General features: G+C 51.6%; 9 protein-coding genes across 9 annotated transcripts; 3 read left to right on the top strand and 6 right to left on the bottom strand.

The window, feature by feature from the left end:
- Positions 1-1129: 1129 nt before the first annotated feature.
- Positions 1130-2524, bottom strand: VTN00DRAFT_10192 (uncharacterized protein; the record flags this gene model as incomplete). The annotated part of the gene is made up of 4 exons (XM_069426821.1): positions 1130-1406; positions 1492-2072; positions 2194-2292; positions 2381-2524. The coding sequence occupies 4 exons, from the start codon at positions 2522-2524 to the stop codon at positions 1130-1132; spliced, it is 1101 nt and encodes a 366-aa protein (XP_069283954.1).
- Positions 2525-3590: 1066 nt separating this feature from the next.
- Positions 3591-6281, bottom strand: VTN00DRAFT_10193 (uncharacterized protein; the record flags this gene model as incomplete). The annotated part of the gene is made up of 3 exons (XM_069426822.1): positions 3591-3920; positions 3985-6085; positions 6205-6281. The coding sequence occupies 3 exons, from the start codon at positions 6279-6281 to the stop codon at positions 3591-3593; spliced, it is 2508 nt and encodes an 835-aa protein (XP_069283955.1).
- Positions 6282-9065: 2784 nt separating this feature from the next.
- On the top strand, positions 9066-11625 carry VTN00DRAFT_10194 (uncharacterized protein; the record flags this gene model as incomplete). The annotated part of the gene is made up of 2 exons (XM_069426823.1): positions 9066-9637; positions 9690-11625. The coding sequence occupies 2 exons, from the start codon at positions 9066-9068 to the stop codon at positions 11623-11625; spliced, it is 2508 nt and encodes an 835-aa protein (XP_069283956.1).
- Positions 11626-12679: 1054 nt separating this feature from the next.
- VTN00DRAFT_10195 (uncharacterized protein) lies at positions 12680-13351 on the bottom strand (the record flags this gene model as incomplete). The annotated part of the gene is made up of 3 exons (XM_069426824.1): positions 12680-12950; positions 13023-13135; positions 13217-13351. 3 exons carry the CDS (start codon positions 13349-13351, stop codon positions 12680-12682), a joined length of 519 nt encoding a protein of 172 aa, XP_069283957.1.
- A 1494-nt stretch (positions 13352-14845) lies between these two features.
- Positions 14846-17110, bottom strand: VTN00DRAFT_10196 (uncharacterized protein; the record flags this gene model as incomplete). The annotated part of the gene is made up of 2 exons (XM_069426825.1): positions 14846-16533; positions 16813-17110. 2 exons carry the CDS (start codon positions 17108-17110, stop codon positions 14846-14848), a joined length of 1986 nt encoding a protein of 661 aa, XP_069283958.1.
- A 1155-nt stretch (positions 17111-18265) lies between these two features.
- VTN00DRAFT_10197 (uncharacterized protein) lies at positions 18266-19493 on the top strand (the record flags this gene model as incomplete). Its single annotated transcript, XM_069426826.1, has 4 exons — positions 18266-18274; positions 18332-18439; positions 18494-19073; positions 19123-19493. The coding sequence occupies 4 exons, from the start codon at positions 18266-18268 to the stop codon at positions 19491-19493; spliced, it is 1068 nt and encodes a 355-aa protein (XP_069283959.1).
- Positions 19494-20385: 892 nt separating this feature from the next.
- VTN00DRAFT_10198 (uncharacterized protein) lies at positions 20386-23199 on the top strand (the record flags this gene model as incomplete). Its single annotated transcript, XM_069426827.1, has 4 exons — positions 20386-20421; positions 20480-22081; positions 22139-23077; positions 23137-23199. The coding sequence occupies 4 exons, from the start codon at positions 20386-20388 to the stop codon at positions 23197-23199; spliced, it is 2640 nt and encodes an 879-aa protein (XP_069283960.1).
- Positions 23200-24084: 885 nt separating this feature from the next.
- VTN00DRAFT_10199 (uncharacterized protein) lies at positions 24085-24656 on the bottom strand (the record flags this gene model as incomplete). Its single annotated transcript, XM_069426828.1, has 2 exons — positions 24085-24297; positions 24579-24656. The coding sequence occupies 2 exons, from the start codon at positions 24654-24656 to the stop codon at positions 24085-24087; spliced, it is 291 nt and encodes a 96-aa protein (XP_069283961.1).
- A 909-nt stretch (positions 24657-25565) lies between these two features.
- On the bottom strand, positions 25566-26923 carry VTN00DRAFT_10200 (uncharacterized protein; the record flags this gene model as incomplete). Its single annotated transcript, XM_069426831.1, has 3 exons — positions 25566-25950; positions 26009-26173; positions 26253-26923. 3 exons carry the CDS (start codon positions 26921-26923, stop codon positions 25566-25568), a joined length of 1221 nt encoding a protein of 406 aa, XP_069283962.1.
- Positions 26924-26999: the final 76 nt, after the last annotated feature.

Here is a 26999-nt window from a genome sequence, read left to right on the forward strand (position 1 = left end):
CGTACGCGGCTTGTTCGATGACGGGATGCAGTAATGACCTTTGCTGTATGGGCTACACCCATTTGAAAGTCAGTCTCATCAAAGTTGTAGATATCTTGTTCAAGAATACCATATTTTACTATGGTATTCTTAACAAGACTAAACCATTGGTTGATGACTTCTGGGTCCTCACATTTTGCACACTGGTAATCATATTTGCGGGTATATTTTGATATAAGATCATCATGCCGTTTGATAAAGTTGCTGACCCAGTTCTTTCCAGTAGATAGGCCTGGATTCTGATGAGATAGTAAGATATCCACCATTTTGCGTACAGTATCCTGAGTTGGTGGTAGGCCGCGCTCATCCATATCTAGAATCCATTTCTTTAAAGAACCCTCTTCTAGACTGCTAAGCTTCTGGCAGTTGGCTGGTATATCAACCCGTGCTTTGCGGCCGCTAATTCGATGTGTAAGAGTTGATCAAGGAACATCATATGCTGCTGCTGCTGCTCATATGCTTTTAAACTGGCCATTTTGGTATGCTTTGACTGCAAGAGATATGCGATCTTCTAATTTAACAGTTGAATCTGGTTGTTTTGATGTCATATTGGATGGAAAATTGGGTTTGATGATGATCCAATGGATGCAAGGTTTAGGGGTTCTGAGGTGGCTCGCTCGGTTGGGTGGCTCGCTCGGTTGTGGATTACGTTAGGTTCTCAGGCTGACTCAGCGCCACCGAATGGATGTACGAGAGCATGGAAGACAGTACTATCGAAGAGCTTAGAGGGTCAACTTTTTTCCTATATACGCTCTACGTTATGTAACTGGTTGAAAGAAATATGTATAAACTGCTCACTCTGTAATTCTGAAGCTTACGACCATCGTTGAATGTTGTATTAGCTCCAGAAGGCAATTGAGATGTCCTTAGTTGAGTGTATCCAATTGGTTTCAATTAGTATAGACCGGAGTATACAGTTCAATGAGATAATCGAGTTCTGCAAGTATTCTAAACCGATGTCATCGACGCACAATGGCTAAAAGAACTCACAAACATAAAGGGGTATCAAAAAAAGACAACTGAAAAACTCCCCGTCACTACCGCGAGAGAAAGAAATTGAGACAAGGAGACAGAAATAGACAGCATCTGCCTAATGTCCCAACCTCTTCATCTCCATCTTCACCGCCTCTATCTCCTTGACCAGAGCACCATACCGACGTGCTATTTCAACCATGGGCCCGTTCCCACCACCACCACCGCCATCCTGACCGGAATCCGCAGCCTCGTAAGTCTCCAGCTCCTGGATTGCGATCTTCTGCTTTTCCTCGAGCTGTCTTCGAGTGTCGCGGAGGTGCTCGCGGTAGCGGGTGAGTGCGGTGATTGTCTCCGGCGTGTAGATAGCGCCAAGGGTCTCCAATTTCATGACTCTGTACCATGGAGAATTTGGGGTTAGTCTTTCTGGTGATAGGCTCTCCAGAACAGCGGATTAAGAAATGGAAAAACAAGCCATACCTGACCTTTCCCTCCACCCCCGCCGCCACCGTAGCTAAGTGTTCCGCCCTTGCCTTCGCCGCCCTTGCCAGCGCACCATGCTTCGTCCGCTCCAGCAACTCCACAGTTCGCTCCATGATCTCCGCCCGCACCGCAAGAACCTCCGCGGCTGTCGCTGCCATCTGTCTCCGGGCCGCAGGGAGCTCAGACGTCTGGACCTCGTGGAGGGTCCGCAACCGGTTGCCCAGCTGCGAAGATAGGGATGGTTGGTTTATTTTGATTGTAGATTGACGTGTAATAGTAGTAGGTCGCGTCCGCGGTCTGTCTGCGAGGGTGGGGATCGATGATGACGAGCGTGTAGGAGCGGAGTCTTCCGTCGTTGCGTTCGCGATCTTTCGGAGACTGTCTACAGTCGAGACAAGCTGGTTCGACAGGGACGGTGCGATGAGACGGATATTCGAATGAAATTCATCAATGTCCGGGTAGAGGAGCGAGAGCATTTCTTCGCCATCACGGCTGTCATTATTGCTGTTGTCTCGCTCGTTGAAAGGAGGAGTAGATGACTCGAGGTAGAGGGCTATAACGGCGACAAGGTCCCGGAGCTGTTCTTGTAATATAATCTCAATCAGTAACTCATTTTAATGAAACACCGTGAATATGTACTGGTAATCATTCAATTCGACCCCAGAAGACATGGTAAGCCAAGGGACCGGGCTGACTGACCTCCTCCGGCAAGCCATTGCGTAGATCGAACGCCAGCTCCCCAATTGCCCTCTTCTTGATCTTTGCCTTTGCGTGCCGTATTTGATACGCTTTCAGCTCCTGCAATGACATGCGCGCAAAGTCAGAATCATGTCTTCTCTTCTCGTCTCGTCGCTGGGGACCGAGGCTACGCGATGTGCGTCTTTACCTCCTGAACAGCTCTCCGCGCCGGATCGGAGTCGTTCGCGCGGGTCGACCCATCCGGTTTGAGTAGGTTCGTCGTCAGATGCTGATGGAGCCTCTTAAATTGGGGATTGTTCTCGAGAACAGCGGGGTCGCATGGCGGGATCATCTTGTGTCAGTCAAGCACGGAGGATCGTGTTGACCTCCGACGCTCGTCCTTCGGTTGAATCACCGCCCTAGCGCGGGGGAAGCGCCGCCGCTAAGCGCCTGTACCTGGTACTCCGTACATACGCCGCTATGAGAACAACACCATGCAACAGAGATGAAATATCCAATGCTGAACACTACGGCTACATCTGACTCAAACAAAGATACTGCGTTCACCTAAGATGACTGGACCACAAGATCTGGTGCTCGCTGCAGTTTTCACATTTTTCACGTTCATATTCATACAATACACCTAATTTCTCTGGCCTCCTTCCCACCCAGGCCTATCATAGCCGAAAGAGGCGTTCCGCATTCTCCTTCAGATTCCCCTCATTTCATCTCCAGGTGGAATCTCAGCCACGCACCGTGAGTCTGCAGCTTCGACTTCAATAACGACGGGTGAAACGAAGTAAAACGGCTGCAGGGTAAGGTATTATGGGGCAGGGAATCAAATCATGACCGATTTCCCGCCTAACCATCGCTTTTGCTGTGTACGTAAATGAGTACATGAAAGCGGAAAACCATAATTCGTAGACGACGGAAGGAGAAAGGCATTAAGCTTGTCCAACCAAGTCCTGCCGCTGTGAAAAACAGAAAAAGCATAACACAAAAACCTAACCGACCCCAAACCAATTGGCCAAACCAGCCATCAGTCTCATCTAATCATCGCAAAAAACGGAAAAAGGCGTTTGCAGAGGGTAAAGAAGAGGGCCTTCAGAATCGAAGTTCGAAAGCAGGCAGGCTCAAGAGCAAAAGAATATGTACATGTGCAAGTCAAAGTGAATGTTTCGACCCAGCTGCTTGTCGACCAGAAGCCAGTTTTGAAGGCGTGAGGTCTGGTCACAGGAGGCCATCATCCGTAGATTATGTGATTAACAAACTACTTCCTTGGGAAGGAAAACATGTGAGCTGCCGGGACGTAAAGGGAAAACCGAAAACTGAGGAGGCAGGCGGTCTCAACGCTTGGCACGCAGGATCTAGATGGATTAAGAGTGGAGATGAAATATCCCTGCCGATTTGACCAGCATTCACTCCTCTTCGCTCTCCTCAGAGTCATCATCCTCGTCGCTGCTTTCAACGTTCGCTTCGACTGAAGGAACAGGATCGGGAGAGCGTGCAGTGGCGCCCTGGAAGCGAGAAAGGTTGTTCTCAAGCATGTTGATCTGGGCCTCCTGCTCGTATTTGCTCATCGGTTTGTTCTTCTTTGGCTTAGCCGGAGCAGCACTAGGGATTGGAGCAGGCGGCTCCTCTTCTTCCAGGACATGTGGGGCATTCTTCTTGACGAATTTGAGAAGCATCACCAGGACCTCATTAGGAAGCTCATCGATATCGAGTTCGATCTCAGTTTCTTGTGTACCCTATAACACCAGTCAGTTTCCGAACATAACTAGGTAGACAAAGACGGCAACATGGGAAACATACCTTGAGAGATGGAACGTTATTCTGAATGATCTTGAGGGCTTCCTGCATCTTCTTGTCTGGTAGACTGCTGATCCCGTTGGAGATGATCTGCTTCTCGTGGTACGTAACCCAGCGCTGCTTCTCTGGCTTCGAACCCTTGATTCCCTTCCTATCCTTCTTGGCAATGCCTCCGACAGTGCCTTTCTTCGACTCCTTCTTGCCATTCTTTGACTTGCCTGACTTCTTTCCAGAAGCCGGAGGGGTCTTCTTTTTCTTCTGCGTGATCGCCTCAACCTGCTTCGACATCTCTGCGATCTGTCTCTGCAACATGTTCAGCTTTTCCTGATCGGCATCGTCATCGCTATCTTCCTCCTCCTCGTCGCTATCCTCATCAGAAGAGCCTGCGCTCTGGTGCTCACGGTGCGGCTCATGGGCCTCAAGCCAACGGGCCTTCTGCGCCCATTTAGCCTCGAAGACTTCCTCCAGTTTCTTTCCCGCCGTGAAAGTGGGATCACCTGGAATGTTGAACTTGAAGCAGTTCTTAAAGATCTGGCGCATGTCCACCTCGAAGTCCTTGGAGTTCTCGTACTGCCCAGTCTTCAGCTTGGTCTGAACAGTAGAAAGATCCATAGGCCTCTTGATGATGCTGTGGTAGGTCGGGATATTCAGAGCGACGGGGTCCACAGGGTAGTAGAACGGCACCGCATAGCTGTAGTGCTTCTGCTTGTGAAGTTCATCCAAGACCTCCTGGCAGAAGCGCAACTCCCACTGGTACTTCTTCTTCTTTGGCTTCGTAGTGTAGGGAAGATCACGCTTAGGCGGATGAATCGATCGCTTGGGACGCCCGTCGGCATTTGTCGAATCACGACGGATGAGCGGCAGACCTTCAGGGCCCAGAGCAAACGTGGTACTTTGCGGAGAACCAGCGTTCCTGCCAGTCCCTTGGCCAGTAGCGGCTCGCGGCTCGCGGCGCGCGGTCGTTGTCTTCGCATTTCCTGCCTTCTTCGGCTTCTTCTCCTCAACCTCGTCAGGTCGCGGAAGGTTGGCCATCTGTTTATCAAAAGTCGCCTTCAGCTTCTGGCCCTCCTGGGTAACCAGGTGGTCAGGTCCGTTAAAAACGAGAGCGTTATTCACCATCAAGTTGAAGTCATCAACCAACGCTTGAACCGACGTATATTGATTGGCCTTGAGCTTCTTCTCAATGGTCCCAAGGTCCATAGGACGAGTGATAATGGAGGGGTAATGAGGGATGTTCATCTTTATAGGATCCACAGGCTCCCTGTAGAATCGGGAGTCATGCATGCGCTTGAGGCTCTGGATCCCCTTCAGAAGGAACTTGTGTTGCACCTTGGTGATACCCGTTTCGGGCTCCATCGGTGTGTCGACTGGCCCATCAGTCGCCGGCGTAGGCAACTCTGGGACCTTGAACTTAGGCGCCTCAGACACGTCACCGTTAGTCTTGGTGCGCTTGGCGGCAGGCTCGTCGCTTGGATCAATGTCACGCTCCCTCTGGACCTTGGTCGGCGATGCTGGCGCGTGTGATGCGTCCCGCATTTCCTGGTCAGCCTGCTGCTGAGCAGGCGCAGATGGCGCAACACCAGAGGTATTCTCAGGTTTGGAGGCTGGGGACGGATGGTGAGGCAGCTGCCCTGCAACAGCAGGCTTCTGAGCATCTGGCGCATTCTCCATCTTGATATCTCCCGATGGTGCTGCTTCAGATGCGGTCTGTTGCGTGTTCTGCGAAGCGACGTTGTCGGCTGGAGCCGTCTTGTCTGCAGGGTTCTGTGGCGAAGTCGCAGCCGGCTTTGACTCAACGCTCTCCGTACCCTGAGTCTTCACTTCGACCTCTGAGTTATTAGACTGCGCAATCTCTGGCTGAGCGGATGACGTCTGGTTGGTAGGTGAGGACAAGGGAGGAGACTTCGGAGGTGAAGTAGCTTCGTTCTTCACGACGGTAGAATTCACTCCATTGGTGAGCGGAGACTGAGAATCAGTGTGTCCATTCACGGCCGGGGAGATCTCCTTGTTGGCGTCCACCGCGGCCTGATTGGTTGCTGAGTCCACTACTGCCTCTGCAGGCTTCCCCAGAGCAGCTGCTTTGACATCAAGTGAATCCTGAAGTCTATAAAGTGGTCAGTAGATGAACAAACAAAGAAGAGATCAGAGTGGGAAGGCGCGTCCTGGATGTGTCCTGGACGCAATGTGAGAGGAAGATGAGAATGGGGAGTGAGGAATACATACCCAATGTCAGTCACTTGAGGAGGCAGCTGAGTCTTATCCTTGAGGATTGAACCCCCCTCGGGAGGCGGAGTTGCCATGGCGAGATCACTGGAGGTCCACGGCGGACCGAAATACGCGTTCTAACAAGCAGAGGCGGCGAGCAGGTTCAGCTATCCAGGACTTTAAGGAGCGACAACACGCAAATAATCAACTGAATACTCTCTGCGCTATCACAGGCTAAGACTCGAATCCCCGTCGACCAGAGACCACCCGACTAGTTCACAGGAAAGGTGGGATGGAGGGGGGGGAGGAGGATGTTCGGTGTTTCACGAAGCGCGCGTGTACCCCGCGACGCCGAAAAAATGCGGAAGGAGATACAGGAGATAAGGAGATAAGAAGCTCCGGTGGAGAACACAGGAAGACTTTATAGCGCCAAGAGGAGGAAAAGAGAGAAGTCACGTGAGAGGCAAGGGTTGTGACTAAGCAGGGACAGCGGAGGGAGGAACGGAAGAGAGAGATGGGAGAAAGCAGGCCGGAGACGCCGAGAGTCCCGCCCGCTTATAAGAAACACACGCCGGTCGCGAGGTGCAGAGCCAAGAGGCAGGGTAAGTCAGGTGACTTGGCTCAGGAATGCAGCGGCCGTCGAAGCACGTGCTTGATGCCTGAGGCAGGATCCCGGGGCGGAAGGAGCAAGGTGTCGTGACCCGTGTCGCGTACAGATCGCAATCAGCGTCGCGGTCAGGTCGAGTAGGTCCAAACAGACAGTAAATAAGCTGCAGGACGCTGCTGTGGCTGGGGGCCGGTGCGCGACACGGGGCGAACGCGTCTGGTAATTTTTAGGCAGGTCACAGGTAACCGAGGATACAGACGAGGTAAGGGGCGGTGAGAGACGAAGGGCGTGACCTGACTTGTCCGGCGCGGGCGCAGCTCAGCTCAGCTCCAGAAAGAGAGACTGAGAAAATCGGAGGGGGTGCTAGAATCCTTAAGTACGGACGCCCTCGTCGCGCTCGCCCGCCAGCTGCCGCTAGCCCCGTCGCCCGCACTAGTCCCGATCATCCTGGTTCAGGCCATTTGACAGCCGCTGATTGGCTGCGACGCGAAACGCCGCGCCGCCCACACGCTATGATTGGTCTACGTTGTCCGAAAGCGGATACTTGAATCCTGGATTCTGCCAGACTCGCACCCAAAGCACTCCCAGTCTGACAGCGTCCGCCGACGAGAGAAACGACGAGACAAAAGCTCTGCGCACCGCGGTGGGCCTCAGCCACAGTGTCTCCCGTCCGTTCTCCTTTTTTTTCTTTTTTTTTGCCCACAGAACACGATCCGCCTTCTGTATCCATTACCTGTCCGAGATTGTTGGTGAAAGATCACAGGCCAGGTTCCAAAGCACATCGGGCATCCGAGTCCGTCGGAACCTGCTTACGGGATCCTTACGCCTTACGCCCGGCCAAACTCCAGCGTAACCACAGACCGGGCCTGATAGGGGAGGTGGTCCGCTGACCACGCAAACCCCAGGGCTCAACCCTGAACCCTCCCCTTGCGTCGCATTGGGACTAGCCTGTCACACTGATGCAAGACGCGACCCCACCCGCGTCCTGCCCGTCTCGAGTTGTCTGCGTTTGCCTGGACCCTATTTTCTTTCCCGGTCCACCGATCGATCCACGTCCGCTCCGATCATTGCACACGCGAGCCGCTTCACAGGCAGCAGCGATTCAGCCCGATGCCGAGTCCGCGATGTGCCCAGTAATGCAACATTCACAGCTCTTCCTCATACCAACCCACCAGCAATTTGTGCACGACCTATTTTCCCTTAGCTGCCTGTGCGACCCTAGGCCTGGGAGAGATGTAGCACTCGCGTCATCCAATGTATCCAGTAGTTTGCGCTGCGCATCAAGATTCTTGGTGCCGTGGACGGGGTGGGCACCCGTTCTCCTGTTTTCCGTTTGTAGCAACGATGATGTCTTCCGGTCGTGACGGTACACCTGTAGATCTGGCACTGTAAGCCGCCGTCAGAGTTCACTGCAAATGCCTCAGATGTCAGGAAGAACCATTAGATGTCGTTGCACCGGCTGCTCTTAGGCGTTGCCAAGCACAGCCAAAATTCGCTGACATCCTCAAAAGGGGTTCTTTCGAGGGGCTGGATCAGAGACGGTGGATGGCATGTATGCAGACCATCCATCTTGCATTTGATGTCACAGCAGGGAGCCGACAGTTGATGAAAGAGGAGCAGTATGCAGCTCGCAGAACAGCTGCATATTCTAAAAATGGCCAGCTTGCTGAAAGGATCCAGACTAGGGATGACAAAGGAAGAGAAAGACAACATGTTAACAATATCAATGTAAGACAACGCCAAAATTTTTCAGAGGTCTCCTGGAGGAATAGCATCAGGAGAAAGTTCTGTTCGGAGTCTCGACGTAGGCTGGAGCATGGTCATTCTCCTGGTCGGACGGTAAGGAAGACAACGTCTAGTAGTAGACAGCACAAGGATCGAGAAAGCAGGGCCTGAAGAGGGATGACGACGAGAAGAGACAGCAGACACAGCTGCTTAAGCCAGGAGGCGCAGGGTGAAGAAAGGGAAGTCCACGATGGTCGAGGAGAGATCATGGGATGGGAAGCGAAAGGGTGGAGGATTAGATAAGCCTGGGGGGTCCGGAGCGGAACTTCCCAGGCGGCCCTAGACTGCAACGGGCCAAGCGCGTATACAGAACTTTTTTCCCACAAGCATCACCGCCAGAGACGGCGACGGCCTGCGGCTCGACAGAGACTTAACATCCGGGCGCCTTTGCTGCTGAAGCTGGGATTCCTTTTTCCAACTTCAGGAGACCCCCTCCGCAACCCATCCTTTGGTTCTGTGGTTTTGTTCCTCACAAATCCGACCAAAAATGGGGAACAAGAAGGCCTCTCGCCCGCCCGTCTCGAAAACTTCCTCCGCCGCGTCCCCCGCGGTCGCGGGTGCGACGCTGTCGGGGAATAAGACCTCTGTGCTGCGAGCTGCGTTCTCCCCGTCCGAGTACCAATTGGCGCTCTTTGCGTCCGTCATCCAAGGACTCGACGCCCAGCATATCCGGATTCACGATACCAATACCGGCCGTCTGGTATGCGAACATGCTGTCGCTCCTAAGGAATCGATCACTTCGCTGGACTGGGGCTTCTACCACAGCGACAAGCCACGGGAACAGCAATCGAAGAAGAAGCGCAAGAGGAGTTCAGGTATCAATGGTGCAGTGGATGGTCTGGATAACGGAGACATCGTCGTCGCCTTTGGTACAAGTTCGTCCGAAATCCGGATGTACTCTCCTTCAGAGGACAAGATCGTCGGGACGCTATCTGGTGGTCATGACAGAGGCATCAAAGATTTCAAGTTTACTGCCAAGCGTCCGGGTCTAGAGGGATGGAGTATCGGAGGTGATAACAAGCTCGTGCAGTGGGACTTGCGCACTGGACAGAGCATAAGGTAAGGAGTGGCCGTTAGTCTGCTGTGTTATTACATCTCTAATAATTTCTAGAACTATTCATCTTCCAGCATCGTCAGTTGTGTCAGCGCTGTCCAGGCCTGTCCCTTCGAACCCTCCTGTTATTTGCGCATCACAGACACCCTACATAATAGATGTCGAGAAGGCTGGCGACCCACCAGTGTCCTTCTCCGCCATGCGCAATCCCATTCACACCATCATACCATCTTCTACAGATGACTCTGTCCTTTCAGGGCAGTTCCTCGCCTCGGACACCGACCGTTACATCAACGTCTTCGATGCGCAGAAGCAAAAACTCGTAATGAACCTAGTGGCAGAGAAGGAGGTCACGTCATTATCGTTCTACCCGGGCACAGATGCGCATAACCAGAAGCCGGCTGACGACGAGTCCCTGGTGCTCGAAAAGCAGGTTCTCGCCGTGGTGACTGACGACGGCACAATCGAGCTTTTTACAAGGCCATTCGTCCAGAACGAATCTAAGTCCTCAACCAGTCTCAAGGCGAAGGTCAAGCAGTTGACCAGGAGAGCGGACGCGTCCATCAAGGTCGTCCGACCCGATAAATCTAGAAGCCTCGTGCCGGTAGTGACGACCTCTTTCCAGGGGCCAGACTTGGTCATTGCTTGGGCGGAAGGAGGTGTCAATGTCATTTTCGAGCGAGTAAGATGGCAGGATGAAGAGTCAGATGAACTTGCTTTCAGGGGCACGAAAGAGGTTGTGAGAACCAAGTCAGCATCTGTGCTGGGGTCTGCAACTGTGAACGGTGTCCAGGAATCAAGTAAGAGCCATGTGGACGAGTCCAAGGCAGTTGTTGAAGAGGGACAACTCGTGGAAGACATCGAGATGGATGACTCCCGACAGGATGTTGTCTCGATATCCAGTGACGAGGAGGGTGACGAGGATGAAGAGGCCCGCGATGCGAAGAAATACAGTGAGAAGCAGCAATCTGGAAAGCAGAGAGATGCAGATAAGGATGTTGAAATGCAGGATGCCGGGGACTCGGAAGCGGAACAGGAAGACGAAGAAGCCGGAGAGCCTTCTTTCGGCGAGCTCCTCCGTGCGAACGCCTCCGAACAGCCCATTGATGTTGAGGCCGAACTCGACGACGAGGCGGGCCGCGGTGCCCTTCTTCCTAGCAAGAGCAATGCAGGCGCCCTTCAATCCGGAGTATCCCTCTCGACTGTGCTCACGCAAGCCCTCAAAACCAACGACAGCGCCATGCTGGAGTCATGCTTCCACACGGGCGACCTTTCCATCGTCCGCACGACTATCCAGCGCCTGGACTCCTCCCTTGCAGCAACCTTGCTTCAGAGATTGGCCGAGCGTCTCTCCGCGCGGCCCGGACGCTACGGACACCTTCTGGTCTGGGTACAGTGGACGTGCGTTGCGCACGGTGGCGCGATCGCCGGCAAGGCAGACATCCTGAAGAGAATGACCACTCTGTTCAGGGTCATGGAGCAGCGCTCTTCAAGCCTTCCCTCGTTGCTCCTTCTGAAGGGCAAGCTCGATATGCTGGATGCCCAGCTCAGTCTGAGACAGTCCATCGCCAACCGTAATGCGGACGGCGACAGCGAAGATGATGACGACGTCATTTATGTCGAAGGCCAGGATGATGAGGAGGACGAAGAAGACAACCAGCTCTCCGACGAGGACGAGGTCATGATGAACGGTGTCGCTGGCTCGGAGTCTGAAAACGAAGAAGGCAGCGAGGACGAGGAAGAAAACGAAGAGGGCATCCTCGATGTCGAGGCCGAAGAATCTGCCGGCTCGTCGGACGCAGAGGAGTCTCTCGAAGAAGACGAGGACGAGGAGGATGAAGACGAAGACAGTGCCGGCTCCATGGTCGACTTCATTGCTGACACTGAAGACGAAGGAGAGTCTGATGATGCCGCCGTGGCGCAGCCTCCACCTTCGAAGAAGGCAAAGCTGCGCGGTAGCCGAAAGGGTAAGGGCAAGTCCGGGCGGAAATAAAAGCTCCTGATCTGCTTTTCCCTTCTCTTTCCGAAGACTCTTCTTCGACGTCAATTTACTCGGCGACAAAAGATAAGTATCAAAAAAATATCCGGAGGATATCTTCATTTATTCTATGTACTGCAACGTGCGCTGCGCCTGATGGAACCCCGCATCGCATTGGAGTGGCGTGTTTGATGTTTAACGTCTTTGATTTTTGTGTTTCCTCTTTTTTTTCACCTTTCTCGCTCTCCCTCTTGTAGCATATAGTTGTTGCTTCCACCTGTCCTGGGGAACGGAGTGTTGCATACATTTTATATCAACTGTATCTTTTTTCTTGTGGTTTGAAATGTGAGGTTACTACTGCTAAGGACAGCTACGGCGAAATGGAACGGAAAAGAACAATGTGATAATATCAAAAACTTGGCAATTTCCACAGCAAAAAAAGCAGAAAGAATTGATGCTCCTGGATAAATCTAGACGTTTAGTAAGTGTTAGAATTTCCTAGACGTGGTGGAGTGCAGCTAACACGCTGCGGGGGGCATGAATTAATGAAGTAATTTGAGCATCTTGGTATTGACCTAGCTTCTCCTTGTAGTAGTAGAGACAAACAGGCTGCACCGGCCCCAGGATTTTCCCAACAGCAAATTGACATCATACGGCAGATGATAACATCTCCTTTTTCTTGTCATCACCTCTGTCGCGCCTAGATATATACATCGAAACGGCGTGAAGCCTCCCTTGAGACAATAAGTGAGTGGCAATTAGTGCAACACCTAACAGATGGTCATATATCAATCCGCATATCTTCCTGCCTGCCTGTCATCTCTCACCCCCCAGTCACCTCTGTACTTGTCTCACACACTCGCAAATATTATTATTAAACTCCACTGGACTTACTACCTAACGTCCCCTACATTGGATAATTACCTAATATATTCCATCCATATTAATGTACAGCATAGCATGCATAAATACATCACTCATCGACAAAAATCAGAACCCCAACCAATAATCAACCATCACATCCATTACCACCTAACCCCCTACTCCCCTCCGCTTCAACTAGCAACGTTTACAGAACCTGCTCCTCCGGCTTACAAGCGCCCGAATGCAGCACCCTATGCTTCGGCGGAACGCCCCCCTCCAGCGGGATTTGCAGCGCAATCGTCGCCTCTCCGCTGGGGTACCGCGTGATGTGGCCATCGGCGCTGACGTCCGCGGTATCGAGGGCGAGGATGGCGCCGTTCTTGCCGCCCAGGATCCAAGCTTCGTTGTTGGCGGTGTTGGACCGGTGCGGGTGCGGGAGCGTGATGTGCGCGAGGCCGGAAAGGAAGATGACCCATCTAACCGTGTTGATCAATATACATATTAAAAAATAAAAAACGACGACACTCTGAGCAGGGGATGAAACTTACTGCGCAGCAGGCGCATTATGTCTCCCACCATCAAAGCCCGCGGGCACGACCGAATACGATCCATTACCGCCCAGGGTGCCTATGGGCAGGATCGCGGCGCCGGCGGTTCCTGACTGCGGGGACACAGTGAAACCGGGCTCGAGGGCCCAGCATTCCAGCATCTAAGCGTTGTTCCTGGCGGCGATGGTGGTGACGTTCAGGGTGGGTGGAATTGACGATGCCGACGGCGAGGTCGAGGTCGACTGCTGCGCAGAGGCGGGAGCGGTAGCGGTGACGGCGGCGGCGAGAGCGCCGGTCGAGAGAAAGAGGAGATTCTTCAGGGAGACCATTGTTGCGGTTGCTGATTTCTTTCTGGAAATTCAAGGGAGTAGAACGCGATTTGGTGTGGTATGGTTTGGTTCGTGGTTTTTATGTCACCTTGGTAGAGAGTGAAATCCAGGATGTATACAGCCTCCGGGGAAGAACACACGAGCTTAAGAAGAACACTACAGAAGATATGCTTCATATCTGATTTTTATGCATGACAAATTTTTTTTACAGTTTGAGTACGTAGTCAGCTCTGAAAGTTTTAGTTTGTCGGTGCACTATTTATTTATTCATCGTAGATCTCCCGGCGGGGCCCGCCTTCAAGTATATATAACTATCTCACAACCACATGCTCTTAGGTCAGCACAACAGCTCTTATATCACGAGACCAAACATCCTCTTCGCTCAAGCAGTACAAAAAGTCCAGATTGGAGCCTTGTCCAATTGAAGAACTCTTATGCATCCCACAATATGTACGGAGTACACAGGTTTAACTTGCAGCAGCCAAGAGTGCAGATCTTACCTCTACAATACAACAGAGTACAGCACTTTTCTTAAGACACATAGTATCCAATTAATTCATCAATAAAACAATCCCGAGAATTAGCCATAAATAAACAGCGTTATTCTATGTATATGACCGAATATCTAGAGCAAGAAAATCATACAGAGTACTTACACCGTATCCACGCACTCTAGATATACTGCGTCCATACATACCAATACAAATCGTTACTCCATAGCCGTAATTAAGACAACAGTCCACCACCCGAAATCAAAAAGCACAAAAACAGCCGACTCCCGGGGCCGCCGATCATCAACTTGCCAATCTAACTAACCAAAGTTCCCAAAAGTTGCCAATAATGCCCAACCCACCGCGGCGGCTACTCCGTAGATAGTTTTCACTAGTGCTGATGGGCTCCCTCTCCGCGGTTCTCACCGTCTCAAACGCTAGTATAGCTCAGAATCGTGCAGACTTCTCGCCTTCCCGAGGGTCCAGGCTCAGCGATCAGCGACGGTCCACTGCTGTACATCCGATCCGTGTTCCGTAGTGTTGGGTCCTTTTTGACTTTTACGGAGCAGATCTCTGATCTGTTCTACTCCGTACTCCGTCATCGGATGTCTTTCAGCGGGTCCCAGTGACCTCTGCATAGGAGCGACTACTCTGTAACTATGCAGTGCATGGCAAGTTATCCTCGTCGAGACGAACCTCTGCAGCACTGTATTCAAGTACCCAGGAACGCCATCTGGGCGATGGTCCTACGGCTGCAGGTTCTTGGAAGAGCATACATAGAAAACAAGGAGTGATGATAGGACTGGATTAAAGATATCTTAATGATAGCTACCTGCAAGCTCGCCGTTTTCAGCAAGCTTGTCGCAGGTCTTCCAACAATACCTATCCCAAGACAAGAGTGTAGAGTTGTAGTGTCCGAACCTGCGGATGATATGCAGTGATCAGCAAAAAGAATACCAAGACAGTCCTGCCGCCTATCCACGATTCCTTTAAGCATCTGGAATCACCGAATGATCTCGTTTCCTTCCTTCTCTATTCCTTCCAGTCCCTCCAATATGTCACTGCCACCGAGGAGACCGCTAGCTCCCGCGACATTCTTCCTCGCCCCGCTCCATACCTCATGGAACTTGACGCTCTCATCACTTGACGCGACAATGATACAACCTTCCTCTGCAGTCCGAGACCACCATGTTCCGCCTTCCCTCTCCCTACTTGGTGAGCTTGGAGGGGCAATTGGAGATCGAGGAATGCCATTCGGCTCGCCCCCGACGGGCGTGGAGAGCCCACTGCTAGTTTCTGTCACTGTAGTCGTCGCAGGAGTTGCAGTAGTGCTCGAAGAAGAGTCCGTGTCAACCGCTTGCTCATGTATGGGACTTGGCGCAGGCTCATTTGGGCCGCCAGGATAGCTAATCGCCCAAAGAGCCCTTCCACAATCGTTCTCAGGCCCCCCTCCGCTACTACTGTTTGCACTCCACGGGATTGCGACTACCTGTTCGCAGCTTGGCCACGCAAATACAGCAATCCTGAAGGGGTGTTCAGGCTGTGCATACCCAAAAGTGGCAGCTATCTCCCGTCTCGTCTTGCTCCATATTAAACTGGTGACCTGAGCGTGGACGTTGATAGTTGCCAGACGAGCCCCGGAAGGAGTATGATAGAAGTGAATGGAACGATCGTTTGAGCCACCACCAGTAGCGAGAAGTGACGGCTGCCAGGGTGCAAAAGCGATCGCCTTTACAGCTGCAGAATGTGCCAGCCTGTGTTTCTGGCGGTTTGATGGTATCAAGACCGTCCGTCCATGCCCGGAGATGACTGATCCGGAATTGTCCATGTCAGAGGTTGAAATAGATGTCATATGGCCGGGGGTCCAAGAAGGAAGAAGGTGACTCAAGCGATAATGTCGATCAAAAAGGCGACTTAGGTGAGTATGAGCTGCAAGACGCGAGAAGACACTTTGAGGCTGAAGTCCGTGGGGAAGGCGTAGGCGTGACGGCGCCGTGGGAGACTTGGGAGAAACTGCAGCTCGGTCAGGCATGAGAATCTCATGGAGCTCAAACAGCAAGCAAGCGTTGTCATTGCCGCCAGTGGCAAGATATGCTCCATCCGGAGACCAGGCTAGACCGCAGATCTGCTGAGTGTGAGCGTTTATCCTCGCAAGCAGTGTCATCGCACCGTTCCAATCGTGTGCTGCCCTGGTAGGATTGTCTGGCCACTCCACTGAGTAATACCAGACATTACCCAGGTCATCGCCAACTGCAAGATCTTCGACCTCCACTTCGGTGTCTGGAAACCTTTCAGATTGTCTATGAGATGTCGTCTGCTTGAAGGCGACGCAGGAAACGGCATTAGGCTGCTTTATCTCAAAGCGTACGTCAGAATCAAAAGTGCTCCATAATGATATATGACCGGCTTGTCTCCCAACTGCCAGGATGCTCTTTCCCCCGGCCTCAGAAGAAAACGAAAGAGAGGTCACATAATTGGACTCAGGCTGCGCGGAAAAGGGCGGATACTGGACCCCAAGAGCTTCTGACCAGAGATAGACGCGACTGCTCAGACCAACAGCAAGGATTCCAGAAGTATAGGAATAGGCCAGTGTAGAACAGTAAAAGTCATCCCGAAGCAAAGGAGCATCAAGGACTCGGAAAGGCGTCGATGGAACTGCTCGCTGGTGGGATTTTGTGACCGTCTTTGACCCTATATTTTTTTCTTCAGTGGATTGACTGCAAGGGATGTTGACAAGGAGGGGAAAGTTACAGGTAGATAATTACCAATTAAATATATCCTTATAGATAATCATAGATCTTGGCGACATAATCGTCGGTGCGTTACTGTACAATGACAAGCAACGCTGTAGAGTTCAAAAATGCGGAATCAAAGGAACCAGCAAAGAAATTAAACCGAAAGCATTGTCCATTAAGAACAATGATAATTTGATAGATATGTTGCAGTGAAAAGAAAACGGCTTGAACTTACGCTCCAAGCTTTCGGCCCTCTTCCAGGCATTGTCCTTCCAAGTAAGAGGGCAATACCGTTCATAGTGTGGCGAAGAGGGACTCGGCTTTGAGTAAAGATGAGCAGGCGGTCTGCAAATGTCAAGGAGGCGGTTCGTCTGGTCAATATCCAGGGCGAGGGCCAATCTCGACTCATGCTTCTCGCGTTCTTCGGCAGGCGTGGTCTTCTCCAGAAAATTGGCAACATACATCGGGGCAGTTGTCCCGCTTCCGATGAGACCTCCCATCCCATCAGAGATGCCAACTGGTGGCCCACCCATTGCAGCAGAAGATCCCCCAACGTTCCAGACTGCACCAGCACTGACTTGTCGCAAGAGGTCCCCCGAGTCAACTGGACCATGGCTCCCTGCGATGGCTGAGTCACTGACGAGATGCGGCATGTAACGAGTAAGTGTGCGCTCATGTTGACTTCCCAGCCTCGGAACACTAGCAGCTCTTCGTGAACGTGTAGGCATAAAAGGATCCGCACTCGGATCGCGTCGACGGAGTAGTTTCTCCTCAGGTGACAGATGCCGCGGAGATTTATTCACGCGAAACTGTGTTGCGGGACAGTCAAAGGATTCCCGAGCTGGGATAAAACGGTCAGGCGAAGTTGGGCTCCTAGGCGCATGTGCTGTTGCACTCGCGCTGGCACATCGTCTATTTCTTCTGCGGCCTCTCATAATAGGAGAAGTCCCTGGGCTGGTAGTTCTGCCATTTACTAAAACGTGAGCATCTCGAAACCCTCCACTTTCAGATCGAAGCACAGAATTTGGTCTGGTATCCGTTTTCCTATCACCTGGTGAAGGTGGGAACGAATGGAAGTCATCATCGGAAGACGTAGTGTCACTTGGAACTGGTGACTGAGCAGTTGCAAGGCCAGCGGCTTTTATAGATTCATGATGCCTCGGGACATGACATTGAATACGGAGAGGAGCAGGAAATGGACTAGCTTTCAAGGAACCTTGCTCCTCCGAGGACAGACATATAGGAATTGCCATCGCTGCCGCGGCGGCAGGCTTGGAAAACTACCATCAGACTAACGGAAGAACATGCTCTGATACGGAAGGAAAGATAGAAACTGGAGTAATAGAGAAAGCAGCTGGTATGCCAGTAGTAGCATACTCGTTGCAAGCAGAATCAGCAGAATCAGTGACTCAGACGTGCTCGTCTGGTCTTTGTGGATGGACGTTGTCTTGAAGTTGTCCGACTTGAGGGCGGAGAGCTCCCTTTTGGCGCACGTGATGGAAAGCGTGCCTTTGGTCTAGCGCGCCACTTGTATGGAACATCGCTGTTTCCCGCGGAGGCAACCTGATATCGGCCAGCAGCGACTGGAAATTCCGGGGTGTCACCGCTTGCTGTAATAGATCTAGGGATATAAGTAAATTCTCGACATATGAAATAACCTGTCAACGTGCACTAAGAGCTGCTCAAATATGGCCAGCGTATGGTATCCACGTCCTCATTGCCTGCCAAGTCCCTGCTGATGACCGGTTTCATAGCACGGTGTTCCCCGACTCAACCACGCAGAGAGGTCCGCTGAAGCCCGTCAAGAAGAACAGCGGAAAATCGAGGCCTACCGGGAACTTGAGCGGCTAGTTTATGCCAAGGTAGGTAGTGAGTTGCATGGCTCTCTGGCTTGCGGAGCTAACCGGACCTAACAGATTCGTGATCGTGAATATACTCCCGAGACTCTGCAGAAGACCTCTGAGCTGTTGACTCAAAATCCAGAGTATTACACGATATGGAACCATCGACGTCGGGTGCTACAGCATCAGTTCTCGCTTGTAGTGTCGAGTGATTCTGATCAACCGGCGGCCGATCAGATAGCGGCCATGATCAAGGCTGATCTTCAGTTTCTCTTTCCCCTTCTTCGCAAGTTCCCCAAATGCTACTGGATATGGAACCATCGCTACTGGCTTTTAGAAGAAGCCAAGCGTTTGCTTCCAACGCCAGTCACCCGTAGATTTTGGCAGGAGGAACTAGCGCTGGTGGGCAAGATGCTTAGTCTTGACAGCAGGAATTTCCACGGTTGGGGCTACAGGCGCTTTGTCATCGAAACTCTGGAGAACTTCACGCCTGATGAGAAAAGCATGGCTCAAGAAGAACTTGAATACACGACAAAGATGATCAAGACCAATCTCTCTAACTTCTCTGCCTGGCACTACAGAACAAAGCTTATCCAGAAATTTCTGAACGAAAAGTCTGCGAGTGATGACGAACGAAAAAAGATGCTCGACGATGGTAAGTATACATTCCGTCTTTGTGATGCAAGCGTTAGTAACGTGTTCAGAATTGAAACTTATCCACAATGCCTTGTTCGACCCATACGACCAATCACTATGGTTCTATCATCAAAACCTCATGTGTACATTTGACCCTACCATTTCAGTGCAGACGATGGCTCCCAATCTGACCAACTCGGAACGCTTGGATTATGTCCGCAGGGAAATCGAAGCAATCGAAGAGCTGCTTGACGGGGCAGAGGATTGCAAATGGATCTACCAGGCCCTTATTGATTGCACCTTGCTGGCCTCCAAGATTGAAGGGACACTGTCAGGTGAAGCCAAGGACAATGTGCTGAGATGGTTAACGGAATTGAAGAAGCTGGATCCTCTCAGGAGGGGACGATGGTTAGATTTTGAGAACTCAATAAGTGGTTGAACATGGACAGGATGAAGTAACCAAATGGCTACATCTTTGTCTACTACGGACGTGCATAGTTACTTCTACAGTACATTTAGACCTCGATGGCTGTTAATGACACATGTAATGGTCTTGTATTAGAAATCAATGCCTGATATCCGTGCACACTTCCACGCAGGAGGTTGGTGCCCAAGAGCGGTTATCTTTTCCGCTTCAAGAAAAGAGAAGACACATGTTTTTCTTCTGTCAAGGTTATAAATATTGTCGATTATGGCCGTCATGGCAACAGGTGGTCTGGGCCAAAACTTCCGAGCGATGAGATGGCAGGGAAGCCTAGCGAATGAAGGCCCTGGAGAGACGGGGTGGAGCAAGGTCCATGCTGGCGGCTAGTGGGACGATAGTACGGAGGAAGCGATTGCGGGAACCCCTGACGCCGTTGCGATACGATGCATCCAGGCTTCTGGAAGCCGACGTGGCTGTGAGGGTCCACAGCCTATGTCCGCAGATGTACGCAGGGCCGCCGTCAGTCCGTCCTGCCGCGGCACCGCCAATGGCAACGACGCGTCCTTAGCTGGCATCTACGGTGTACGGGGTGCTCCATCAGTATCTGCGACACAGTCGAGAGCGTTCCACCTCCTGCCATCACAATAAATCTCCGTTGCGATTCACGGGTTACACGACATCTGAATTCCCTGCTTTCATCGTTGCTTTCCCCGGCAGCTCGCGCATGAGCCCGTGACGTGTACTCCATAAACACTTACCGTCGGCGGGACTGCTGCTTTGGTTGCGTGCATCCTGCCCTTGTCCAGGGCTCTGCTCCTTTGTTCCATCAGCCAGTCCCCCGATCTGTCTCGATCTGCGCAGCGTCTGCAGCAGAGAAAGAAATTCTTAAGCGTGCTTACGTTGCAATATGGCTTCCAGCCCTGAAAACAAAGACTATGATGGTGTAGGCTTTCCGTTGCTTCTCACGCCCGGCAATATATGCTCACCGCAGCTCTTGCCAGGATTCCTTCGAAGATGCCCCCGAAGTAACGAACGAGAACCACCAGTGCTTGCCTCACAGTTCTTCTACACGTTCCCTGACAGACCGTCGACAGTCGAATGGATCAGCGACCACGCCCCGCGCTGCGGACCCTCCTCCTCTCCCCTCGCCCGATGTGAATGGCAAGAAGGAAGAAGATACTGCAGATACTGCAGACAATGTCGAGTCACCGAGGTCCGAAACGCATTCAGAGGCCGAGGACACCCCGCGCAAAAAGAAACCACAGAAATCCCCGCTGCTGACAGCTCACCGGTTGTCCACGTCCTCTCTAGACGACGTCAATCTGGCCGGTAGCAAGGAGGATGACTCGCCACCACCTAAGAGTCCTGAGGAGGAATCCAAGCCGAGTTCTCCTGCAGAGCCGTCCGGAGAGCCGGATTCGAAACACAGTTCGCGTCTTGGGGGATTCACTGCCAGTTTGCCATGGGCCTCTTCGTCGACAAACAAGAACTCTCCGCCTGCCCCTGCCCCTGCCCCTGCCCCTGCCCCACAACCAGCGCCTCCCACACGAAAGCTCACAAGTCCTTTCTCATGGCTCTCACGGAGTGCAACCAGTACAAAGGAGGTCAAGTCTTCACCGCCTCAATCTGCCGGTCGTAGAAATACCGGGGCGTCAGTGTCGACTCTTGCCAGTAACCTACACGACCGTGATGAAGACAACTTGAGTACAATCTCAAGAAAGACTGGACGGAGCAGTCTAAAGGATCAGTTCAGATTGCTTAGGATGCGCGAGGAAGGCCATGCTCCTTCTGACGGTGATCAAGCAAGCGTTGGATCTGGACCCGGAAGCATTGGCCAAGCCATTGGAAGTCCAAGGAGTATCCCAGAAGAGAACGAAGACGGTGGCGCTGTCTCACCGCCATCCACTACCGCTCAATCTACAGTAAATCCCAATCTCGCCCCGGGCACTGTCTCTGGCATCTCCGCCTCCGCCACCGATGCCGCAGCCCCAGTAGATTGGGAATTATGGCAGCAACTTGTTAATCATGGGCCGGAGGCTCTGAAGGGAGCTAACTCCGGCGAGTTGAACGCCGCTATCAAAAGGGGCATCCCACAGACTATTCGAGGGGTTATATGGCAGGTTCTAGCAGACAGCAGGAACCCTGAGTTGGAAGAGGTTTACAGAGAGCTGGTCGCGCGTGGTACGGATAAAGAGAAAGACCGCCACTTGAGCATGAATGGTAGTGTAAATGGCAACGATAAGGAGAAGGACTCGTTGTCCTCTTCGCGGTCGTCACTCCGTTCGGACGTCTCGGTTCCATTGACTAGCACTGGAACTTCCTCGCCTTCCTCCCAAGAGAAGGATCCCGAGAGACTCGCTAAGGAGCAGGCTGCGGCTGAAGCTGCTCGAAAGAAGAAGGCCAAGGAGGATGCGGCAGCGCTCCAGAGGTTGGAGAAGGCCATCAGAAGAGATCTGGGTTCCCGAACGAGTTATTCGAGATACTTCATCTCTCAAGGGAATCAAGAAGCCCTGTTTGGCCTGTGCAAAGCTTATGCTCTGTACGATGAGGCCGTTGGGTATGCTCAAGGCATGAACTTTATAGTTATGCCGTTACTGTTTAATGTGAGTATTGCGCAATGTCTGTCAAGGGGTCATGTTGCTAATTTCGTTGCGAACTAGATGGACGAGGGCGAAGCCTTCACCCTTCTTGTGAAGCTGATGAACAAGTACGGCCTACGAGAAATGTTCATTCACGATATGCCTGGACTTCATCTCCATCTATATCAATTTGAGCGCCTGCTGGAGGATCTGGAGCCGGCTCTCTACTGTCACCTCCGCAGGCGAGGCGTCCACCCGCAACTGTATGCCACGCAGTGGTTCCTCACGCTTTTTGCATATCGATTCCCTCTGCAGCTGGTTCTTCGCATTTATGACCTCATCTTCGAGGAGGGATTGGAAAGCACTATCCTCCGATTTGGTATTGCTATCATGCAACGCAATACTGAGACGCTCCTCGGTATGAAAGACATGGCCACATTGTCGACGTTTCTCAAAGAAAAGCTGTTTGACGTATACATTGATCACCAGCCGTCGGCTTCGTCAATCCTTGAATCGGGATTTTTTGGAAGTTCGGGTGGCGATAAGGAAGTCTACCGCGCGGATATCATGGTGCAGGATGCCTGTGCTGTACCTCTTACCCAGGAGATGATAAAGACATATACTGAGGAGTGGGAGGAAAAAGTTCGTGTTGAAAAAGAACGGGAAACGGAGCTTGAAAACCTTAAGCACACTGTTGCGACACAAGCCTCCCGGATCCGATCCCTGGAAGAGCACGCGGAGAAGTCAGACAAGGAGCATGTTCAGCTTGCATCCGAACTGGTTCGCGTTAAGGTTGAAAACGAAGAACTGCAGGACACGAATGAGGGCCTAAGAATTCAGGTCAATGAGCTGAAGAAAGTCGTCGACAAGCAGCCAGCTGAAGTGGAGGAAAAACTTCGAACTGAGATGGAGCGCATTATGGCACGAAACATTGAGGTTCAGAATGAGAACCGCGCGATGGAGGAGCAGATGGCGGAGATGGAGAAGGAATTGGTGGAGGCAAAGATGAAGTGGGCAGAGGTAAGACTCCCAGCGTCGTTTCATTCTCAAAGTTATTAATGCTGACCTATCTATCACAGATAAATGAGAACCACGAAGCCCTCAAACAGAAATGGAATGACGTCCGAAAAGCCCTCGATTAACGGCACGACACCATTATAGTCTTTTTTGTCACTTTGAGATCTACCTACTCTTATAGAATCTTTTACGACACGCTCACGCCACCCGAGTCAACCTGGAATTTCATGTTCTCTGTACATTTTACAGTCCCTGTTCTGCCATCATACCCAGCCTGTTGGCGACGTGTCCTGCCCATGTTCACTTTGTAACACCCGCCCTGTCTTTAGAGGAGGAAAAAGGCGATGTCCTGTGATTGAGTTCTGGTTCTGGGTATTATGACAACCGGGATTTGCTGTATTTCTAACCTCTGTTGGAGGGCTATGATCCCTGAGATGAGACAAATGGATTTGAATCGCTCCTAATGCCACCCTCTGTGTGATGTTCTGGAAAAAAACATGTACTGGTACCTGTTTTTGACATGTTTTTTTTTAATAAGCATGACTTAGTTGAGAACTATTCTCAATTTTACACTATTTTCCACTTGTGTTTTCTACTATCGCTGGATATTAAGTGAACGAGGACAGAGACGTACGACTATAATAGTCTCGTGTCACGTTTAATGATCAGAACCGCAGAACCGTTGCAAGTTAGGATCTCTCGCAGACAGTAGGGTCTACGGCTGTTGATTCTGCAAGTCCTATCCTATCCTTGGGTCTCCTTAGTTGAACGGTTCAACCAGGCAGGTAGCATGCCATACTCTTCTCTCCTTCCATTCTTTCAGTCAATGACAATCGAATCCGCATTCCTCCACATGTCAGTAAGATCCAGACCCATCTAGTCCACTCTTCGCCGCCCCAAAACCCGGACAACAAACTCCCCGCATCCATACCTCCCTCGCCTCCCCTTCCCCCCCTTTCTTTTTCCCCTCCATCCGGGCCAAGTCCAACAACAGATAAATAGCAATGGCATCACAACACACTCTGATAATACGCCATGACAGTATCCTCCCTGACGGGCCCCACCACGGCCTTCAGCGCCCTGTGCGCCTCGCATTCCGTGTCGTAGTACCGCATGTCCTCGAGCGACGCGAACGTCGTCTTCACTGCGAGGTTGAAGCCCTTGTTGCGTGGGTCCGGGACCGTCGGGCCGGCGGTTATGGAGGTGATGTAGGGTTTGCCGTCCTGTTTAGATCCAATCCCCCAGTTGTGGGTGACTGTAGTGAGTGTTTTGTTTTGATTCTTGAATGAGGTGGTGGTAGGTATGCTGCATGCTTGGGGTTTTGTTGTTGTACAGTATGTGTGTGTGTGTGTTTTGGAATGGTATGGTATGGTATGCTATGTCATTCCTACTCAGGTAGGCAAGGTATGAAAGGAATGCCAGGAAGTGGATTGGATTTTTAAGATAACTGGAAGGGATGGATTCAATGGAGGCATATGTTAGGTACCTAGGTACATGTACATACCTTGACAGCCGTCTTGGCCAGGACTTTGTACTGCTCGAGGACGCGGTCGCGGTCGACCTCGTTGGGGATCTTGAACATGGTGATGCGTTCGATGGGGGCCATTTTTCTTTTTTAATCGGTAACGGTACGGTGTGATAAATGTAGCTATAATATAATTCCGAGTCAGGTGGGGAAATAGAAAGAATTTGGGATGGAGAAGGAGAGATTGTTATTTCAGATCTGATCAGATCAGGTTTCTTGTTTCTTTCCTATATGGAGGTTTGTTCCATGTTTCTCAGGTAGATATCCGTAGATAGGTAGGTACCTATTATACCCAAGGTGGATGACTCGTTAAATTTATAAACCGAACTCTAGAAATACCAGCAGGCATGACGCAGATCCGCTTAACAGCTAGCAGTAAGCTATTGTTGCGATGGTTCTTATTCTATTCCGCCATCGCCCAACCAGGGCCCCGGGGGAGGAGGAGGGGAGGAGTTGACCGTTGTTGTCTAGGTACCTAAGTAAGCAGTACTAATCTGCTGCGGGGGAAGGAAAATAGTAGCGTGTCCTATCGGCAAAAAGCAACGGAACATTGTCCATTGCGGAACCGCCGTCTTGCTTAGGAAATCAATATCACTGGTGCTGCTCCACGGCTGACTTGTATGGCTGTCGCGATATCGGAATCGGATCGCGGCTAGAGGCGTCTTCAATTCCGCACTGCGCGTACTAATACTGCAGTGCATTGCGTAATCTCTACTGGGACGCAGAGAATGAAAGGATTATTCTATGTTGGAGGACTATAGGAAAGTGAATAGATTATCGATTATGATTAATTTTCCTGCATAGTAGAAGGGGACCCGCTTAGGGGAGTTACCGAGGAGAGTTAAACCAAGATGCTGCAGAATCCTAACAATCCCCAGCCGTCAATGAGCCTCCAACATGTACAACAAACATGTAAGACCTGTGGCCGCACTGACTAGAAAGTAGCAGCATCCCTGCTTCATACCTTCACAGGTTTCCACGAAGGGCCTGCTCCCTCTCAAAAGCCTCGAAAAGACTCTTGAAATTACCAGCCCCGAACCCGTCGAAGTTGTTGCGCTGGATCACCTCGATGAAGACAGTAGGGCGGTCACCTACATGCTTAGCGAAGATCTGAAGCAGATACCCGTTCTCGTCAAAGTCCACGAGGATGTTGAACCTCTGAAGCAAGTGGATGTCCTCGTCGAGTTTCGTGCCCACCTTGGTCAGGCGCTCGTGCATCACAGAGTAGTACGCTGCTGGGACGCTGAGAAAGGAGACACCGCGCTCCCTGAGGCGGTATACCGTCTTGATGATGTCGTCGGTGCGGAGGGCGATGTGCTGGACGCCAGAGCCGTTGTAGAAATCGATGAATCTGATGTCGGTCAGGATATGCTTTTCAACCATTGTCATGGATCAAAACTAAGACGTACTCTTCGATCTGCGATTTCTTCTTGCTATGGGCAGGCTCATTCATTGGCATCTTGATCACCTCGTTCGAAGAGGCAACGACGATGGAACGCATAGCAGAATAGTCGGAGCACATGGCTGCGTCATCGACGGTCCAGTAACGGTGGAAGTCGAGACATTCTTCGTAACTGTGAGTTACTTTAGTTTCTTACGGTGCTATTCCAGAGATATATCGAGTCGAGACTCGAATCAGGTATGATTACTTACTATTTCACAACGTTGTCGATACCGTTCCACGGCTGGTTGCCCACGCAGTGGTCGATCTCGATAAAATCGATCTTCGGGAGAAACTTGTTGATGGGATCTTCTTCTGTAACTGGCTCGTATCCCGGAAGAAAAGCTCCTGAATATCCCTTGCGGTTGATGAGGGAGTGAACGGTATCACCGTAGGTGCTGATCGTGGCAATGACAATCTGACCATGACCATCGTCGCCCTTCAGGGTCTTCGGAGATTTGATCGAGACAGCACCATGCTCGACGGCTCTCTTCCAGACCGCTTCGACATCACCTTCGATCTGAAACGCGACATCTTTGATGCCATCGCCGTGCCTGGTCAGATGGTCGTGAATCTCTTGGAGCAGGGCCTTCTCGTCCTCGGGGACATCGTCATCCTTGCTCATGCCAGGCGGAGCACGGATTGGAGATGTCAAGACGAAAGTGGCCTTGCCGTTCGACACGACGTAGGAAGCCACGCTGCGAGAGCCCGTTTCGGCCCCGCGATAGGCGACATGTTTGAATCCCATCCGCGCGACATAGTAGGAGGCAGCCTGCTTCGCGTTGCCCACATACCAGGTGATGTGGTCAAATCCCACATATTCAGGGCCCAGATTGGAGGGCAAGATGTCCTCTTTGTTGGGGTTAGAAATTGGGAGTTCCATCGACGGTGCCATCTTGTTGATAGTACTGGCTGGTATGATAGTATGACGTCGTGCTGCGAAGGAAACGGGGTACGAT

Source organism: Thermoascus crustaceus (genome assembly GCF_041956765.1).
Source record: "Thermoascus crustaceus strain CBS 181.67 unplaced genomic scaffold VTN00scaffold_9, whole genome shotgun sequence".
Lineage (NCBI taxonomy): Eukaryota > Fungi > Ascomycota > Eurotiomycetes > Eurotiales > Thermoascaceae > Thermoascus > Thermoascus crustaceus.